The sequence below is a fragment of the Nylanderia fulva genome, unplaced genomic scaffold, assembly GCF_048542155.1.
Source record: "Nylanderia fulva isolate GAGA-0341 unplaced genomic scaffold, ASM4854215v1 Scaffold4, whole genome shotgun sequence".
Taxonomy (NCBI): Eukaryota; Metazoa; Arthropoda; class Insecta; order Hymenoptera; family Formicidae; genus Nylanderia; species Nylanderia fulva.
Window position 1 is genome coordinate 3,877,989 of NW_028190476.1, and position 20,366 is coordinate 3,898,354.

The 20,366-nt window shown below is 37.8% G+C and overlaps 3 protein-coding genes across 3 annotated transcripts in view; 2 read left to right on the plus strand and 1 right to left on the minus strand.

Annotated features, from left to right (window-relative positions):
• Positions 1–6,209, plus strand: part of LOC114936204 (uncharacterized) — a 50,059-nt gene extending 43,850 nt beyond the window's left edge. The window contains exons 13-14 of the mRNA XM_029309313.2: positions 65–184; positions 451–6,209. Of these exons, the coding sequence (XP_029165146.2) occupies positions 65–184; positions 451–633 (303 nt within the window). The 3' untranslated portion in view covers positions 634–6,209. The remainder of the gene's footprint in view (positions 1–64; positions 185–450) is intronic.
• Positions 66–9,529, minus strand: Vps36 (vacuolar protein sorting 36). Its single transcript, XM_029309292.2, has 6 exons — positions 9,138–9,529; positions 8,474–8,669; positions 8,010–8,362; positions 7,780–7,944; positions 7,486–7,701; positions 66–7,402 (listed from the first exon to the last, which is right to left on the minus strand). Exons 1-6 carry the CDS (start codon positions 9,231–9,233, stop codon positions 7,223–7,225), a joined length of 1,206 nt encoding a protein of 401 aa, XP_029165125.2. The 5' UTR covers positions 9,234–9,529; the 3' UTR covers positions 66–7,222.
• A 41-nt stretch (positions 9,530–9,570) lies between these two features.
• On the plus strand, positions 9,571–20,196 carry Sbf (SET domain binding factor). The gene is given in 13 exon segments (XM_029309291.2): positions 9,571–10,296; positions 10,602–10,687; positions 10,768–11,055; positions 11,141–11,360; positions 11,447–11,688; positions 11,761–13,623; positions 13,625–16,065; positions 16,282–16,429; positions 16,823–16,968; positions 17,050–17,276; positions 17,875–18,081; positions 18,168–18,250; positions 18,618–20,196. Coding segments are annotated over 13 exon segments (6,144 nt in total). The 5' UTR covers positions 9,571–10,196; the 3' UTR covers positions 18,711–20,196.
• The last annotated feature ends 170 nt before the right edge of the window (positions 20,197–20,366 follow it).

Genomic DNA, 20,366 nt, shown 5'->3' on the forward strand with positions numbered 1-20,366 from the left:
ATATATATATGTTTCAATAAATAATTCGAGAAAAATGTATTAATATATATTTTCCTTCACTAAGGTATATCTACTTCAACAAGGGAAAAAAATACATAAAAAGAAGACGTCCGTTAAGAAAGGAGAGAAGAGTCCGATTTTCAACGAAGCGATAATATTTAACGTGCCAGCGCACGCTTTACAGGTTTTGAAATAATCTCCCACTTCGAAATGATATAAATATAAATATTACAATGAAAACATAATTTAACAATATGATACATATATTTATAAATGCGAATCGCTATCGTTAAAGCGAGCTCTAATCAATTTTTCGAATCAAATCTCGCTTAAAAGCGACATGTATTTCTTTATAAAATCTTTTCACATGAATATTATATTTTTCGATGAATCGATGCGTATTTCTCCAGTTATGTAGAAATATTCCATTAAATATATATCTTGTTTCAGACTATACAGCTGAGATTGACAGTGGCGGAATTGAACGGCGATCAAGGTACGAATCCAAAGGCGTACTCTGTCGGCCACATCATCATAGGATCTACCTCGACGGGAAAAGCGCTGGCGCATTGGAGACAAATGTTAGCGGCCTTGCGGCGTCCGGTCGCCATGTGGCATCCTCTCAGGAAGTAGAAGCGGAATCGTCGCATTTCGCGGGACGAGAGCGAAAGAGAAGCAGAGTCTTAAAAGTATCACTTTTCATGTACCATCTCGTATAAAATTTTGTGTCACGCCCGCGTTCTTTGATGTATTTATGCGTGTCCGGAAGAGATATACGCGCGTACTCTTATATAATCTAAACGTAAAACACTAAGATACAATCAATCTCTCTCACGCAGTGTTGCGTGTCATAAGCATCCTATCTATCTAGTACGTTAACGATCGATCGGACCACTGTATGTGGCGATATCGTTTGACAAAGAAATTTACAATCACTGCGGAATTTCTACTGCACACCGCGTTTTGAGCCGATATTAAGTATCTTAATTGTCCAATTTGTCCAGAAAATGAATTCGTCGTCAAGGCGCAAATTTTGCGCTTACGTCGTTATCCGAGAAATCGTGCAAATCTCAAACAATTAAGGCCCCTGGATCTTAGCCGCGACAATGTTAGATTGTGACGTCAGAGGCGAGAAAGCACACGCTGAAAATTCATAGACGCTGTTTTTAAACGAAAATATATTTTAATAAAACACTACTTTAAATGGCTTTAGCACACTTTTAAAATACCTAATAGGAATTTAAAAAATGAAAAGTATTCTTTTCTTGATAGTCAGTCAACAACTGCAAAATGATCGTGATCATATCAGACTTTGTCATGCGGAATGACTGCGCATGTGCAAAGACCAGACGGACTGGGCCTCATATTACAGCAATTTTACAGTTATTGGTGGATTATAAAGGGAAAAGGATAGTTTTTGAGGTATTTTAAGAATTTATTAAAGTTATGAAGTGCTGCTTCATCGAAATATTTTATTTCAAAATGGTACGAATTTTTAGTGTGTGTTTTCTCTGACATCACAATTCCAACATGGTCGGCAAAGAGTCAGGGGAGCCTTAAATAGCAAAATTAAGTATTTCTTTTAAAAGGATAGATAAAAGGAATGGATGGCGAAATTTGATGCGGTTGACTGAATGTGACGCAAAATTTCTAGCAATGTGTTCTGTTACATATCTCTCTCTTGAAGCAATTAACTCTTTGAAGCAATTACTTTTTGAATTGTATGGATCTCTCTTTTAGAGAATATTTTAATTGCAAGTTCCTCTCTCTTAGAAATCAAATTACAAACGTTTGACGTCATGCGACTTGAAACTTAATTACATAATTAATTAGTAAATCATTCATCTTTTCCTTCTTCACTTTCGTAATTCATTTATCACTATCATAAAAATGTTGGCTTTTTATTTTCCTGGGATAGACGAATTTTTAGTTTCTCGACATTATCTATAATAACACTTTGCTTGCGTCATAATTGAATAATTATCATTCATAAAAGAATAAATACATATTGCGCAGTTATAGCCGTAAATAAAAGCGGTAAGATTGTATTTTTTCACATATGTGCGCTAATTCTAATCGCACGATCGATTACGATCCATTCCACGACAAGATAATGCACAATGCACGGCAAGATAACGCATAATGAAAAATCAAAGCCCAATTGCAATATTCGATGGTGTCGGAACTATGTTGAGTTGTTGAAAGACTTACAGCTCTTGCAATAGATATGACGATTCTGCATTCATGAAAAATAAGACATAGTTCCCTATATAAATGTTACGTATTGATTTTTGGGCTATTATGTTATATGTCTCGCCTTTTAGAGAGAATAATTAAAGGTCACAATTTTTTACTATTATTAGAATTTAACTAGAGTAAACATAAGAAAAGAATATCGTAAAATTAGTATGTAAAAGAAGTAACTGTAGATCTCTTTTTCCTGTAATTATCTCACGAAAAGTCCCATCGTTGTGTATGATGGTGACCCATATAGTGACGTGTGTGCCTGCTCATTCGCAATTTGTAGTTTAAAAATTTGTTAAACATTTCCCAAGTTTATTATAACAAATAGCAGAATTTTCATTTTTTGCATTTTTCTCGTCAAGATAAAAAAATGAATGTTATTTTGTTTTATAAAACCAGACTATAATTAAAAAAGAAATTGAATTATTAATTTTCAGGGTTGATCTAACTTGAAAATCTTGTGTGGAAGTTATTTCTTTCTGTTTTAATTCTTCTAACGGAATTAAAATAGTTAAATTTTTAAAAATAGAAATTACTATACTATTCACAAATTAGAAAGAAGTAAAAAGGAGGAGATTTATTAAATATTTTTTAAAAATAATTCTATAATTTTAAAGATTAAAAATTCAATTTCATAGATTTCTGTAAGTTTCTTTTAATAGTTTGTTGTTTATAAATTATCAGCGTACGAGTTCTTCAGTTCCGACACCCTCGATTGATCTCCTGATATTCACTACTAAAAAGACTACAAAACAAAAGAAAACAAAAACGATCGTTGTACGACTCGCACGAATTAGACAGCCTTTTGGACCTCAACGCCTATTCTATAACTTTTGTACCTCTTCATATATATACATATATGATGGAACTCACAAGCTTAGTCTCTGTACACGCGCGCATACGTGTACGTATATATTATAAAATATATATATATATATATATACATAAAAAAAGAAGATACATTATTATGAGCAAAATTTTACAATCTATACTATACACTCTTCTCGTCTCATAAAAAATTCACTATTCCACTTTGCACTTATTAACGTATGCAGATTTTTCTATCGCCAATTACTAATGGGACTAATATCGCTCACTTTTCATTAATCTTCATAAATCTAATTGTAAGGCACATCCCCTTTGCGAAAACGATACTCTTATCTCTCTTCTGATATATTATATACGCGATGATCCGTGAGAATAAATTTAGATAGACGAAATCGATGTGAATTTTATGAGAAGCATAGTGACGGATGTTAGGTAATTATTCAAACATTCGATTTTAAATTTCAATTATTTTATAAGCTTCTTATATGCGACACTTTATAGCTATATGTATATGTTGATATATTTTATTCTCTATAGTTTCAATTTATTAATTTAATTTTTGCTAATATTTGCAAAAATTAAAATATTTTCTTTGTTGATAATTTAAGTTTAAAACTGCATTTTGTTTTCTTTTAGATAGCTTGATCGAAGCAATTAATTTTATTCAAATTTACGTTAAACAATATGCGCAATTATAATTTGCATGTTCTCTAATTAAAGAGCTGTGAGTGCGTGCGTATGTGTGTGTACTTAATAATGAAGCATTGTACATAAGCGAGCATACGCATAATTTGTATGCATGTGCATATACATATATGCGCATACATATATATACATATAAGTCAAGATAAGCAGATTAGCGTTTAACACTGTTGTATATCAGCACAAAACTGAACTTTTATTCTTAATACCTATGAGCGATTCATGTCTATGCGCATATTAAAAAAGCGTCTTCTATTACATGTCTACGTGTTTGTGTATCTACACGTGGACGTCGTATACGTGGTGTCACGCAGAAAACGGTTGCGAAGGGTGCTTCTGTCTTCTCTACCAAGGTCCTCGAAGAAAGCGCGTTGGATGTTTTCGTAATTTGATTTCCTCGCAACGCGATAAAATTATGTATACGAAGTAATACAAGAGAATGCTCTTTCGAATTATTGCTACCGATATTGCGCGCCGTGTTCTCGGGATTCCCGTGTATACGTTGAATCTGATATGATATAAAATATATGCGCAGGACAAGTTCAGGGGGAAAGAAATGAAGAGAGTTGTTTAATAGTTTGCATCTCGTTTTTCAGAATTTAATTTTCTCAGAGGCTAGTTATAGTATGGTAAAAGATAGAAAAACGATAAAAGTAGAATGAAGGTCGATGGAAGGGTGATTGCAACATAGAAAAGGAGAATAAGAGGGTAAGAGAACGTGAAAGGGAAAATTCAAAGAATGTTATACAAAGGAAAAGAGATTTCCAGAGAAAATGAAAGAAAGAAAGAGAGAAAGAACCGAATGATAATGACAATAATAGTGTAGAGTGATTCGTACCACAAACAGCATGTATCAGTAACTTATCTTTTAATAGAATCGATTAAAAAAATTATATTTTAAATTTTCGAGAAGCGAACGTTGGAAACCATATCCCAGGTAGCAAACTGACGTTATTAGACGTCAAAATTGTCATTTTGGTGTCTAATGACGTCATTCGACGCCAAAATGACATATGCTTGCTCCCTGAGATGTTATTACTAGCAATATGTTGATAAATAAATGATATAGCAATACTATATGTGCATATTTCAAATGTATATTATTAATGAGTTTATAATACAATGTTAGTAATTTGTGGTACGAATCACAAAAAACACAGCGGTTGCATGAGTGTACGCAAGCGAGCGAGAGAGAGCGAGAGAGAGAGAGTTCACATACAAAATACTATATAAAATTTAAATTATTTTATATTTTTGTTACGCCTCTCTGTGATATAATAAGGGCACATTCACACCCCATCCTGTATATGTATATGTGCGTTATAGTCTTCGTATCTCGTTGATTAAAGTGAGACCTTTTAAAGAATGAACCTTGCCAAGCCTTCCCTATTGCATTTTAAAATGCACTCGAACGTACCTCGAACATTCATTAGGTCGTTAAGAATTGGTGGAAAAATCAATTATCGCACGCGTAAATTAATCCTAACATTTGTGCGAGGTGGATCTTTATAAGAAAAAAATTGAAATGCGCGTGCGTGAATTTTTTTTAATTTTCTTTTCGAAGAGTATTTAATACAACGTACAAATAATTATATGATAAGTGATTGTTATCTCTTGTTCCAAGTATGTATAAATTAATCGTAATTGGATATAAAAGTAGTCTGACTTTTTGATGTTTAAATTAATGTAATTTTTGTAAAGTAGTTTTGAACAGGTACGTTCGAGCTTGTGTTCGTCAAAGGTATAATATATATATATATATATATAAATATATGTATTGTTATACGACATCTTGTACTATACTATATTAATTGTACGAACAAATTTAACTGCATTGACCTGTGGGGGATATCGTAATTTATTGATAATGAACGATTTTGTACGGCAGACATTTGTATGCTGTACGACACATAACACATGTTTAATACAGGGTGTATCTAAAATAGTGGATCAAAATTTGTCGATATATTCTGAATCATCTTTAGAAAGAATTTGTCGATTATTAAAGTATTGAAATGGTATATTAATATTACTTAATTATATGAAGAAGTTAAAATATTGAAGACTGAAATTAATTAATTGTAATTTGTTTTCTTCAGATTAAATCAATAAATATGATAAATAACAAAAACTTTTGTGTGATGAAATCTTAATTCAAGTCTTAATTAAATTATTTAATAGTGAAAATTAAAAGTAAAAAAAATGTAAAATTTTTTAGGGATATTTAAATTGATTTTAAATTTATCAAAGAATATAAAGCAAACGTATTGAACCGCTATTTTAGAAAATAATCTCTATCCTGTAAATACATACATAACATAGATGCGGAAAGTCATGTACTATTAATTATACACGATCATTGTTAATCATGGTTGCGGTTCTATTTACACAGTTCGTTTAATGAATAAATCTAAAAAAATATATTTCAATTAAAATGCACCATGCTTTGCGCTTCATTGCCTTATCTTAGGCTTATTTTGTTAAAACAATGCTAAAATACATATTTATTTTTATTTATTATCATCATCTGTGTATATATATGTCATCTTAATTTCTTTCCTCAACAAATTTTATGGTATCTCAAGCGTTGATTGTGTCAAGAGAGATTATGTTAATATATAGATATAAAATTTATTTTATTGCCTCTTCCATTAACACACACATACACATACAACCTCATATAATTTAAAATAAGATATACTTTCACATTTTTTTCAAAATTCTTGTGGCTGTGAAATAAAAAATATTCGGTATCCTTTTATATATACATATAATATTTATGTAACATATATGCAAAGAAATAATTATTATTTTGAAAGATTTAAATTATTTAACAAATATCACGTACTGTTAGATATCAGGAACAAGACAATTGTATACTTATAATTAGGAAAATAATTATTTTCGTGTATTTTACAAAATAACTGTGTTTAATTGATTTAGTCATATGTCGAGCATACAAAGGCTCAAGAATATATAAAACCTTGAAGCATTGATATTTTACACAATGGCCAACAATTACAATAAAAAGATTCAATCGTACACTTTTACAGAATGTTTCATTTTAATCGATCATCCCTATAAACTTTTATTTTTGATTGTATAATAAAAAGTTATTTGATTTAAAGGCAAAGATAGCATTATTGATTTTTTCTAAAGGACGCTTTTCAAGATAATTTAGAGATCATTTACGTTTTTATAAATAAAACCATATTTTTTAAAATAAATTGATACCTCGCAATTTTCGGCAAAAAAAGTTATAAAGGTAAAATTGCTAAAAAACGAATAATTTATATAAAAAAATAGTTTATCAGTAGGCATCATTTTCTGTCCTTCTTCAAGTCAAACAACATTTGTTTGAAATATTTTGTTATACAATCAAAAATAAAAAAATTATTGAAAGTGATCGATTAAAATGAGATACCTTGTGTAATAAAAAATATAAAAATTACTCATTAGGTACCTCTTCTAAAAATCGATTCGGATAGAATCTCAAAGCTTCTATCGAGTCGTCTCTGCACGCTTTACCGTGCTTTTCTGTGACTAGCAATCGTTCGCGCGCCAACAATACTGATATACCCTCCGATTGTGCGAGATCTTCGGCGGTCATAGATTCCTTTTCCTTCAACTAAAAGTTTTATGCGGAAGATATAATAAATGAAGGAATAAATTAATTTTATTTTATTAGCTTTTGCATAATCGAATATTTACCAATTCCGTTATACGATCCACGACAGCATTATCGTCGTGAGAACGAATTTGAAGAACCATAACGCCGCTATCAAAGCTTCTCAATACAATCGGTAAGCCTAAGGGTGCCAATTGTCTACTGGCGTGTAATAAATCCTCGGGAGATAAAAGTTCCAAACCTCTTGCTCTATTTACACGGCAATAAACGTCTGTGAGTGTCATCATGCCACCTACTTCCTGAAATCAGTTATAACATTTTCTATCGCATCTTATATATGTATACAAATATATTTTCCAAATATGTAAATTGCAAACCTTTATCGGTTCTTCCAAGATGTACGCAAGTTGCTTAGCTAATTGCTGAAAGTACTCATTGCTGCTCTTGTACGCGTCTCTTGTCACTGGATCGTCGATACCTAAGCTCATTAGATAAGCCTTAAATCTGACAGTTTCGTCTTCCGTTATATCGCCTTGCCTCTCCTGTAATGATCCTGCATTATGAACCTCAACTTGTCCAATTTTACGAAGCAATCATTGAAAATCACCCGTATTTTAGCAGAAATCGTCTTTGAGATGGCCACCATATCTTTAGCCATATCCATAAGCTTTGTGAGATCTTGAAACGCCAACGATATACTCTGGTCAGTCTCTTTCTGTTTCTCTTGCAAACTTCTTTCAATACCAATGATACCCGTCCGCGTTTTTATCTGCGGTAACAGTTTCGAATTTCCTCGAGTGTCATCGCTAAGCGCGATTAGTCTTGCGGCAGAAGCCAATTCCCATGCTCGTTTCATAATAGTATCGGATAATTGTGTTATAAAATTTGAGTCTAGACCTTCCTTAAACGACAGCTTGATATAATTGTACAGACTATTATTCGCTGGACCGGGCATTTTATCTGTAAACAAATACAAAGTTTGTGTTAGTCTAATAATTGCATCTCATAATTTATCAATTATTGAACTCAATTACATAATTTATCAATTATTCGTGTAACTTCAAGTCTCACCAACAACAGGCTCGGAGAGATGCAATACAATCTTTTTACTACGTCCAAAGGAAAACGGTCCGGGATTGTCTTCCTCAAAGAAGACTATGTACCGAAGCGACAGCGATAAGCAGACATTACCCCGTGGAATATCGCCAGGTCTGCCCCAGAGTATTCTGTGACTAGTCAGCATTAGTTCACCGCCTTCAAAGTTTGTCTACCAAGAATTGTTCTGATATTAATATCCTTGTATTTATATATTTGACTTTAAAAAAAATATTCAGGGATTGTGACGTCATTTCAAGTAATGTATCTGCAAAAGTTGTTCTGATATTAAAATCCTTGCATCTATATATTTAACTTGAAACAAATTCAGGGATTGATGTCATTTTAAGTAATGTATCTGCAAAAATTGTTCTAATATTAATATCCTTGTATCTATATATTAGACTTTAAAAAAATATTCAGAGACTGACGTCATTTCAATGTGTCTACAAAAATTGTTTTGCTATATTAATATCCTTGTGTCTATATATTTGACTTAAAAAAATATTCAGGGATTGACATCATTTTTGAAGTATTGTGTCTGCAAAAAAAGTTGTTTTGATACGAATACCTTGTGTCTATATATTTGACCTGAAAAAAAATCAGGGATCGAAGTAATACATCCTGGATATGAATTTACCTTCGTATCCCCGTCGTAGAGACGTATAGCCATATCGCGTCTCACATAAATCTCACTCGGCATAAGCCGAGAATCGGCGTACTCGAACCTATTCATCTCTTTCGAAACCTTATCACGAACTGTCAAAACGACGGACCATCCTCGTCAGCTCTCCTTCCTCGCGCGATCAGCTGAAACCCTTGATCAATTCAAATACCTTTAGATATGGAATATAAAATCACAAAGTGCACAAATGCTGAATCTGACATCTGACGACTGTAAACAATACATATATGACAGATGGTGACGTGACCGATGATCGGTCCGCGGATCGCGTCATTTGTTGCTTCTAAGCGAGCGCTCCGATTGGCCGGCTCCAGAGGCACGCGCCAATCACGCGCGCTGACGTCATCGGCAGAAGACATACGTCAACGACGTTCGCCGAGCGCTCCGAAAGAGAGAAAGAGAGAGAAAGAGAGTGAGAAAAAAAATAACAACTCCGCGCGTTGTCGCGTCTTGTCGTTTCGCGTGACACAAGGCGGTGCGTGTGTTCGTGGCCCCTCATCGAGGTGGTTCGACGCGGATTTATAACAAACCCTCCAATGTGGCGTGTGGCTTAGGTTATGGACTGAGGTTACTGCGGGGTGTGGCATCCTTATTATTATTTTCGGCGGCTCCGCGAAACTACGCGGCGAGGATCGACGATTAAGTCTCGCTGAGGGGGAAAAAAAAAAGCAGGAAAAATCCGTGTGTTTTATAGCTCGCAGGTTTTCCCCCTCCTCTCTTTTCGATTTTTTCTTTCTTTTTTTTTTTTTTTTTTTTAGCGCGAACTCTTCTTCAAAGGGTTGTTCGCGCGCGAGAGGAAAAGAGAGAAAGAGAAATCTCGTTCCGGCTCCTTGAGACGCGAAAACCGCGAAAGGAGAATATGTTCGTGACACTTTCGAATCGATTCGCGCGACCGTATTATACCGTCACGTTCGACGAAGTAAGTAAGTAAGTGGTAAAAGTTGCGTTTAGCGTCCGGCGAGCCCAGGCGTCAGACCTGGTCCATGAAATCACGTGCAACAAACACGACGTGGGATGTTGAGCGCAACCACCCCCACTCAGCCCCACGAATACACCGAGATGTCTCGGTTAGCCGACTACTTCGTAGTGGTCGGCTACGACCACGAGAAAGAAAGTAAGTCGTCGTAATTGCAGCTGACGTTCCACCTCAGCCGTTCTTTTCTCTTCTTTCTCTCTGACTCTTCTTTTATTTTTTATTATTTTTTATTATTTTTATTATATCAAGATAAAAATGACACATTATGTGTCCAAGTTTAATAGACAAAAAGCTCAGCGCAGTGAAAAATACATATAATGTGATAATTCTCTCTCTCTCCTAGTTTATTGATATATAATACAATTATTTTATCAAAAAACTACACTTATGAAAATTAATTACTATGTTATAAGATTGAAAACGATGTATCGTTACGATTATAGGGGGTGGTGTAAGTAGCGGAGTTATATTGCAACGATTCCCAGAGAAAGATTGGCCGGATACACCTTTCATCGAAGGGATAGAATGGGTATAAAACTGTTTCTTTTTAGAAACTAATTCTATTGTATCAATACTCTACTTACAAACGCTATGTTATGTCTTATATAGTTTTGTCAACCGCAAGGATGGGCTTTATCAATGGAGAGACAAGAGCCACGTTTCTTTGTGTCGATACTGACAGACATTGATGCAAATCGACACTATTGCGCCTGCATGTGCTTCAATGAAACGGTCTCGATTGTGCCAAGTAAACCCGTAGATGAGGAAGAGGATCCCGTAGATGGAGATAGTCGACCCCTGGTCAGGGCAATACCCGCCATTGCACATCATAGTATTATGTATGCACCCAAATGTCTGGTGCTGGTTTCCAGACTCGATTACATAGAAACATTTAGAGTATGTGAACATTTGTACAAACCATCTTAACCATTCTACTGTTTTAAGATTTGAATCTATTTGTAATGATCTATAATTCTTATAGAACTGTCTCGGTATCATTTACACGGTGTATGTGGAAAATCTTGGCATACCATTGGAAACTTTAGTTGGAAACATATTAGGATGTATTCAAGTACCTCCTGCTGGTGGGCCACAGGTACGATTCAGCATTGGAGCGGGTGATCGCCAGGCGCTCCAACCACCAATTAGTCCTTCTCTTCCTATAACTCATACTAGTGTAAATTTACTATTTCAGCAATTAGGTAAGAATATATTAAACTTGCAACGATTGTGATATATCTGTTGATACAAGGTATTACATTACTAATGCGCACAATGTAATTTCTAGGTATTCGTAATGTGCTAGTATTATTTTGCGCAGTCATGACAGAACACAAGCTACTTTTTCATTCTGCTAGTTATTCTCGACTGACCGAAGGGTGTCGCGCCCTGACAGCGTTGATGTATCCGTTCAGATATTCGCACGTTTACATTCCTCTTTTGCCTGCGGCTTTAGTCGAAATACTCAGCACTCCGACGCCATTCATTATGGGTGTACATAGCTCGTTGAAACACGAAGTTGTGGAACTTGTAAGACAAATATCATATACGATCTCGAAAAAGTCTGAATGATCTCATTCACATTCGCTGAATTCTTTGCAGATGGATGTAATAGTGGCCGATCTGGATGGAGGCTCCATAACAGTTCCCGATGGTGTTTCGCTTGCTCTGCTACCAGAACCATTGCTCTCTCAGACGCAGGACGCGTTATCTTTGGTGTTGCAGCCGGAATTGACATGCGCCGATTACGCTTTTCCTCCGCTTGCTACCAGAGCGCCGCACTCGCCCATGCTTGACAAAGAGCTCAGAGCGGTGTTTATGAGAACCTTTGCTCAATTGTTGCAAGGATACCGGAGTTGTCTAACGTTGATACGAATACATCCGAAACCGGTGATTACTTTCCACAAAGCGGCATTTTTGGGAGAGAGAGGTCTTACAGACTGCGATTTTACGACGAGAGTCCTGGACTGCATGTTTTTTACGTCTTTTATCGCGGAAAGAGGTCCGCCATGGAGACCCTGCGACGTGTGGGATGAGCTCTACAGCAATCTGAGCGATCAGTTGAAACAGGAGACGCAGGATCATCGAGTAATTCTGACGCATATCCAGGAACTGGCGCAACAGTTGTACTTGAACGAGAATCCGAACCCTCAACCGTACGTGCAGAAGATCCTGAAACCACCCGAAGGTGCTTTCGCAAGGATTCATCAGCCTCTCTTGCCGCGTATTAACCTGGAGCAGGTTCAAGCGATCATCGACGAGGGCCTCGCGAAGAACAATCTCAAAGTCAGGCTGTCTTCCCTTAGACCAATTCAACCTCGTATCGTGCCCATGGGTCCGCACATCTCGTTCGTTCACGACACTAGACATCTGGTCAGCAACTCTGCTCGCAGACTGGAAGTGTTGCGCAATTGTATCAACTGTATATTTGAGAACAAGATCTCGGACGCTCGCAAAACTTTTCCGGCTGTTTTGCGAGCTTTGAAGAGCAAAGCTGCCCGGTTGGCGCTCTGCATGGAGCTGTCGCAGCACGTGGTCGGGAACAAGGCCATGCTGGAACATCAGCAATTTGATCTGGTGGTACGTCTGATGAATTGCGCGCTGCAAGACGATTCGTCGATGGACGAGCACGGCGTCGCTGCGGCGTTGCTGCCGCTCGCCACCGCGTTTTGCAGAAAACTATGCACCGGTGTGATTCAATTCGCGTACACCTGCATCCAGGAGCATCCAGTGTGGCAGAATCAACAATTCTGGGAGGACGCGTTTTATTTGGACGTGCAGAAGGATATCAAGCGTTTGTATCTACCGGGTGACAATTCACCACCTAGACTCATAAACGACACCATTTTGAGTCCTATCAGTCCGCGGGACGGCAAGGAGTTTCCATATCGGGACCGATATTCCATTTATCAGGCGCAGGAGCCATCGGCGCTGGAGATTGCTGCGGATCAAATGCGAATCTGGTCGTCCATTGACCCGGAAAAGCAAAAGGAACTCGTGAACAGCGAAGAGAGCACCATGTACAGCCAGGCGATTCATTACGCCAACAGGATGGTCTATCTACTGGTCCCGTTAGACATCGGCTCGAAGACTCATCGACAGGATCACATCTACGACGAGGAACGCGCGAGTAATAGCATCACGAATAGCGTGGCGAGCGACAGCGGCGACGCCGAGTCTGGATTTGAGGAGACCGATCCGAACGAGACCGGCAGCGCTGTCATCAGGATGGTCTCGCGATTCGTCGATCGCGTCTGCACCGAGGGCGGCGTCAGCGCCGAACACGTCCGATGCCTGCATCAAATGGTTCCGGGGGTCGTTCATATGCACATCGAGACGCTGGAGGCGGTTCATAGGGAGAGCAAGAGGCTACCGCCGATACAGAAACCGAAAATCCTCACGCCCAACATGCTGCCCGGCGAGGAGGTGATCATGGACGGTTTGCGGGTCTATCTGCTGCCGGACTGGCAGGGAAGAGAGCTCCGCGGGGTTGCCCAAGATACCGCCTCTCTTACCGGCCGAGGGTGCCATCTTCCTCACGAATTACAGAATAGTGTTTAAGGGTATACCCTGCGATCCGTTCGCCTGCGAGCAACTGGTCGTACGAGCCTTTCCCGTCACCTCTCTCACCAAGGAGAAGCGAGTCGCTGTGCAGCATCTCGCGCATCTGGATCAGTGCCTTCAGGAAGGTCTGCAATTACGCTCCTGCACGTTCCAGTTGATCAAACTGGCCTTCGACGAGGAGGTCACGCCCGAGAATATCGACACCCTGAGGAAACTCGTGCACAAAGCACGATATCCGCCGCACATCTTCCATCATTTCGCGTTCAACGGCCAGATCCTAGTCACGCAGACGGCGCATCATAAGAATAAGGAGAAGAACGCCACGTTGAAGGGTTTCGCGAAGAAGACCCTGCTGAAGACCGCGCGCAAGGCCGGTTTCAAACCGAAACAGTCGTCCAAGCGACAGAAGTACGTGCTGCCGAATATGAATCTCATCAACAGCAACAACAAATACATGACATCGCCCGGACGGATGAGCCTACCGATGACCGACAACAACGACCTAAGCCACGACGACGATCTCAGCGTCGACGACTTCGAGATCCCCGGCATGGTGACGCAGCCGCCGACCGATGCCAAGACCCTCGAACGTTTGTCCGAGCGTAGCTACGTCAGGGATTGGTATCGACTGGGTCTCTACTCGAACGGGCCGCACAACAATCGTCGCAACGAACCTTTCCGCTTGACTTCGGTCAACTGCGCTTACATGATCTGCCGGAGTTATCCCGCGCTTCTGATCGTGCCCACTTCCGTGTCAGACGAGAGCATCCGACGTTTCTGCAGGCTTCATCGCCACAGTAGGATGCCAGTCGTCACCTGGAGACACCCGCGAACCAAGGCGCTGCTGATCCGGGGCGCGGGTTACCACGGGAAAGGCGTGATGGGCATGTTGAAGGCACATCCGACCTCCAGCAGTAATCTGAAGACTACGTCGTCGGAGACCACCTCCTCCTTGGAACAGGAGAAGTACATGATGGCGCTTGTCGCCGCGACTCCGCTTTCCGTGCTGCGGCAGGGTTCCGCCTGGGGTATGTCCGACAGCTCCTTGAGCATAGACTCGCTGTTGCTGGCGGCGGAAGATCGCATTGCCACCCCGGAGCAATCGCGTCGCAATCCGTTCAACAAACCCCTCAGCACTTTCAGCTCGTCCGGCGGTAAGGGTCCTAAGAACTTTGGCCGATGGGGCTCTTTGAAGGACAAGCGGCACAACTCGCAGGTTTCCCTCACCTCCGTTCACCATCAGCGCGGAACTGTCAGACATTCCGCGGATTCCGACAGCGGTACGGAATGCGTTCACACGTTTCAGCGTGCGGCTCTCTACATCCTGGGCGAGAAGGCGCACATGAAGGGCGTGAAGGCCGAATCCGTGCCCAAGACGGATTTCATTCCAGTGGAGTACTACGACGTGAGGCACACCAAGGCGGCGTTTAAGAAACTGATGCGAGCGTGCGTGCCTAGCTCGCCGAACGTGGAGCCGGACCAGAGTTTCTACAGACTGATCGAGAGCTCGGAGTGGTTGCAGCAGCTGCAGAATCTGATGCAGCTGGCAGGCGCGGTTATAGATCTTATGGACATGCAGGGTTCGTCGGTGGCTGTCTGCCTTGAAGACGGCTGGGACACCACGACCACCGTCTGCTCCGTAGCCCAGGTGTGCCTGGATCCGCACTATCGCACGATCGACGGTTTCAGGATCCTGATCGAGAAGGAATGGCTCGGTTTTGGACACAGATTCGGCCACAGAAGCAACCTCGCCGCGAACTCGCAGACGACCAACTTCACGCCCACGTTCCTACAGTTTCTCGACATAGTGCACCAGATACAAAGACAGTTTCCTCTGGCCTTCGAGTTCAACGAGTACTACCTGAAATTTCTGGCTTATCACTCGGTGTCTTGTCGCTTCCGCACGTTCCTGCTAGACTGCGAGTTCGATCGGGTCGAGTGCGGTATCACCGCCATCGAGGACAAGAGGGGTTCTCTGACGAGCCATCACAAGGGCGTGGACACCGGCAGCGACGACGACACGATTTATCCAGGTGGTAGACTAGCGGGGACCGGAAACACCGGCTGCAATCTCGGACAGAGTATATTCGATTATATAGAGAAGCAACACGCGAGATGCCCGCTCTTCTACAACTTCATGTACACGCCCAACACGGAGAATCCTGTTCTACGACCGGTCTCGCATCTACCGAGCCTCAACATCTGGCAGTTCTACCTGGAAGAGGAGCTGGCGCATGGTCCGGCTTACGATCTTGAAGTGCTGCAGCAGGATTCCCAGCAGGAGGAAGAGGCCGAGGCCGCGGATGGCGTGGTCAAGAGCAATCGTAAAGTGGTCACTCAAGGGTAAGCGAATAAACTTTATTAAGGATTTGTTCTTTATCGGTGCACTGGTGAACTAGTACATTCTGGTGTAATAAGTTAAAATGAGACAAATATGCAGGGTGTCCCATTTTAACTTATTACACCAATAAAAATAAAAACATAAAAAACAAACCCTAAGTGACGCATTTTTACATTTTGTTAACGCAAAGAAATGATACTAAGACTGTTTGTTTCTAGATACGACGGAGTCAGCTCAATGGTGCCCGATCAGTTCTCGCATCTCTTGGAGGAGATTCACAAACTGGAGACCGAGTTAGGTCATCTACCGCAAAAGTGGAAAGTGCTCTGGGACAAACTTGAATTGCCAAATACCGATTCACTTGCCGTAAGTTTGACGATTTTATATCTCTCATAAATTAATATAATTTATAATTATATATTAATACAATTAATTATAAATTTATAATAGTTTTGGTTTCCTTCCTTTGGACCATCCTTAGCATATCAGTTAATAAAAAAAATTGCTAAAAAATTACTTAAAAATTACTTAAAAATTAGTAAAAAAAAAACATTTTTTTTACTTATTGATATGCTGAGAAGGACCGAAACGTCCAAAATAATTATCGAGGAATTTAAAAATAATGTTGTTGCATTTAATGTCCGGCTCTTCTAGTCCTCTTTTCAACATCCGACTTTGTATTTATCTATTAGAGCCTTTTCGATTTACTATTTTCATTATTTGTTGAATTTCTCATTGAAGGATCTTCTTTCTTTCTAGCGGCACGCGTCCTTTAGCACGGCACTGGTACGATATCACGGTCGGTTGATTCACAAACGCTCCACCCTGGAATTGCTGTTACGCGGCAAACTCGCTGGTGGAAGCACCACCGGGAACGAAGGCTCCGTATACGCGCATCCGCACAGGTATATCCGATCGCGATCCATGTCTGTAAAATAATAAAACGTGAAAAACCAAACGCAAATTACATTTCGCACTTGTCTAAGGTTCGAACGGTTGGATTCTGCAACGCCGACTCACTGCGATGCGTGCTCCGGCGTGCTCTGGGGTCCCGTGAAGGCTGGATTAAGGTGTATCGACTGCGGCCACGTGTGTCACGACAAATGCGCGGATGCTGTGCCAAAGAATTGCACAAAGTATAAGGCTGTGACGGATAATCTCCAGACTCACACGCTGACGAGAAGCGGCGGCGACAACGGAAGCGTAAACTCAAGTATGTCCAGGTTTCATTGGATTAGATTAAGCACTTTCTTCCTGTATACAGGCTGTCTCATTTTAATCTATCACTCGTAACGTTGCAGAGAGCAGTCATAGAGAGAGAAAAATATTTCAGACAATTAAAATTCCTATTTCTCATTACATATTCTTGTAACTCATCTCAAGAGCTTTCCAAAACACTATAATAAAATATTTTTTATCCAGTATTTTCCACTACAAGGCTTGAAACAGTATCTTATAACTTGGAAAACTGAATGAAAAAATATTTTATTATAATGTTTTGGAAAGCTCTTGAGATGAGATATAAGGAAAATATGTAATGAGAAATAGGAATTTTAATTTAAAATTTTTATATTGATCTTCAAATGAATTATATTGACTTTCAAATTTGACCCCAAGGTCAAGATCAAGGTCCACCATCAGATGACCCCCTCTGGACTCTACAACTTTTGTCTGAAACATTTTTCTCTACAATCGCTCCCTGCAAAGTTATGAGGGGTGATAGATTAAAATAGAACACTCTGTATAATCTTCGTTTTATCGTTTCTTCGAATTTCATATTAATTAATAATGAGTTTTTGTTTTGCTCATAGGTGTTACAACTATACAAACCAGTTCTCAACAATATTACGAACAATTTTCGAGTAACGTAGCGGAAAATAGAACGCACGAGGGCTATCTTTATAAACGAGGAGCTCTATTGAAAGGTTGGAAGCAAAGATGGTTCGTACTGGATTCTATTAAGCATCAATTGAGATATTATGACGCAGTGGAGGATTCACACTGTAAAGGATATATAGGTATGTAATTGAATGGATGTAACAAAAAGGAAAGAAAAATTTAAACGAGATTATACGAAATAAAATTGCACAAAATTGTATTGCAGATTTGGCTGAGGTAGTGTCTGTTACTCCAGCTGCGCCGATGCCTGGACCACCAAAGAAAACGGACGATAAATCCTTCTTTGATGTAAGTATATATTCTATCTTTAATATAGTAAAAATACATTTATATAAATATATAAAAAAATTCACTCTTCTCAAATATATAAAGTATAAGTTATTTCGGATAAATCCTGGCGTCACAATCTAACATAGTCGGCTCCTTGTCGACTATGTTAGATTGTGACGTCATTTTTAAATATACAAAATTTAAATATATAAAAAACTCACTCTTCAAGTATATATAAACAATTTTGAATAAAGTTACAAAAATAAAGTGTTATATTGGATGTACTTTTTTTTAAATTTTGCAAGTTAATTTATTCTTTAAATAAATAATTTCTGTTATGTTGCACGATGTACGTACAAGCATGATAGAATAATGTTTTTTACAGCTCCGTACAAACAGACGAACGTATAACTTTTGCGCCGCCGATGCAGTCACGGCGCAGGAATGGATCGAGAAGGTTCAAGCGTGCTTACAATAATGTCGCAGTACGCACTCGATTATACTAGTACTAATTAATTAAATTCTGGATGTGACTGACATAGACGGTAAAAAACACAGATTTTAATTTTGTTACATATATTATACTTGTTACATAGTCTAATTTTTGTGTATGCGTCCTAGACTGCAGTAATCTTGCTTTAAGTATTTTAAAATGCAAACTCTCGTTGGACTGATGAAATATAGTATCATAAATTTCAATGTGATACATCCATATCCTCGATATAGGATTAGTATATGAATATAATGTATATTGTAATTATGTCGCGTTATGTTAAAGTTTTTATTCATTCAGCTGGAAGATGAAAGATCGCTATATAATGCCTAAAATCTTTTTTTATTTTGTTTAATATTTTCTAACGTTTAAATTATAATGAAATATAAACCTCATATATAATAAATGGTGTGCATACCTATTAAAATATATATACAGAAAGTCTCAGGATGATCACAGTTTCTACGAATTCTTTGAACAAATTGGAAAAAAGATTCTCTTTCCACAGTAAAAATATTAAAAATTTACTAATAAATAATTGTTATATTAACGATTACTATTATCATAACAAAGGGAAGGGAAGGAAGAAAAGTTTGTAGCGAGGAAATCATTCAGAATTTATGAATAAATCTTTGTCTGGTACATATTTCTTTGACTTTTCCTTCATAAGATAAGATGTTTTTCAATAATAATTTTTCTAAAAGATAATGCTAAGTATAATATGTATTCGAAAATCTCTTAAACGCGTGTTCCAATTTTTGTGGAATATTTACTTTTTATTGTTTTGAATGAGTTTTATCACATAATTATACATATATATTTTTTTATTATATATTTTGTATATTATAAATATTATATATATTATAATTATTGTATACGTGCATATATATTTTATATAAATATAATTATTTTTTGTAATACATATAACAATATTAATTTAAACTTTTTCATCATCAAGATCATCAATATTAAGTTCATTTAAATCTAACAATTAGTGTACTATTATTTGTCTATATCATTTTTTTACATTAATATATAATAGCTTTTCTTTAAAAAGTTCAATATACGAGAAAAATAATAAAATATTTAAAAGATTTAAAAATATACAAATAATAATATGCAATTTTTTTGATTAAAGATCAATTTTAAGTTTACTTAAAAAAATATCTTATTCGTTCTCTAATGAAACTCCATTTACTTGAGGCATTCTGTATATATTAAATAATTGCATTTAAGGCGTTATTATAATTAATTAATATTGTTATTCGATAGTTTGCGCGATCTTGCAAAACTTAAAGGCAATTTCTGTCTCTAAATATGTTAAAACTATTTGATTAATACTTCTGCCATTTCTCTGACAGTAAAATTAAATCAATAAGAACAAATCTGTGTGAAGTATCTTTTATTGTGGCTCTTCTTGAACTGTAGATCTAGTGATATCAACAATTGTCATAAATTAATAATTCAATTAGCTAGCTCGAATTATTTTCTTGAATCATTGAAATTCAAATCGAATAAAAAATATCAGTAAGAGAAAAAATTTAGCAATATAAAAGCACTTTAACTTTGATCTTTGTTATACGATTTATAAATATTAATTCTGTTTCTCTTAAGCAAATAGATAAACATGTAATTTTTTAA

Coding starts and splice junctions, on each gene's coding strand:
- Vps36 (XM_029309292.2), bottom strand. CDS start 9,233: ATGAATAGGTTCGAGTACGCCGATTCTCGGCTTATGCCGAGTGAGATT. Junction 7,702..7,779: donor TCTTGGAAGAACCGATAAAG/GTTTGCAATTTA, acceptor AACTGATTTCAG/GAAGTAGGTGGCATGATGAC. Junction 7,403..7,485: donor TGGATCGTATAACGGAATTG/GTAAATATTCGA, acceptor TAAAACTTTTAG/TTGAAGGAAAAGGAATCTAT.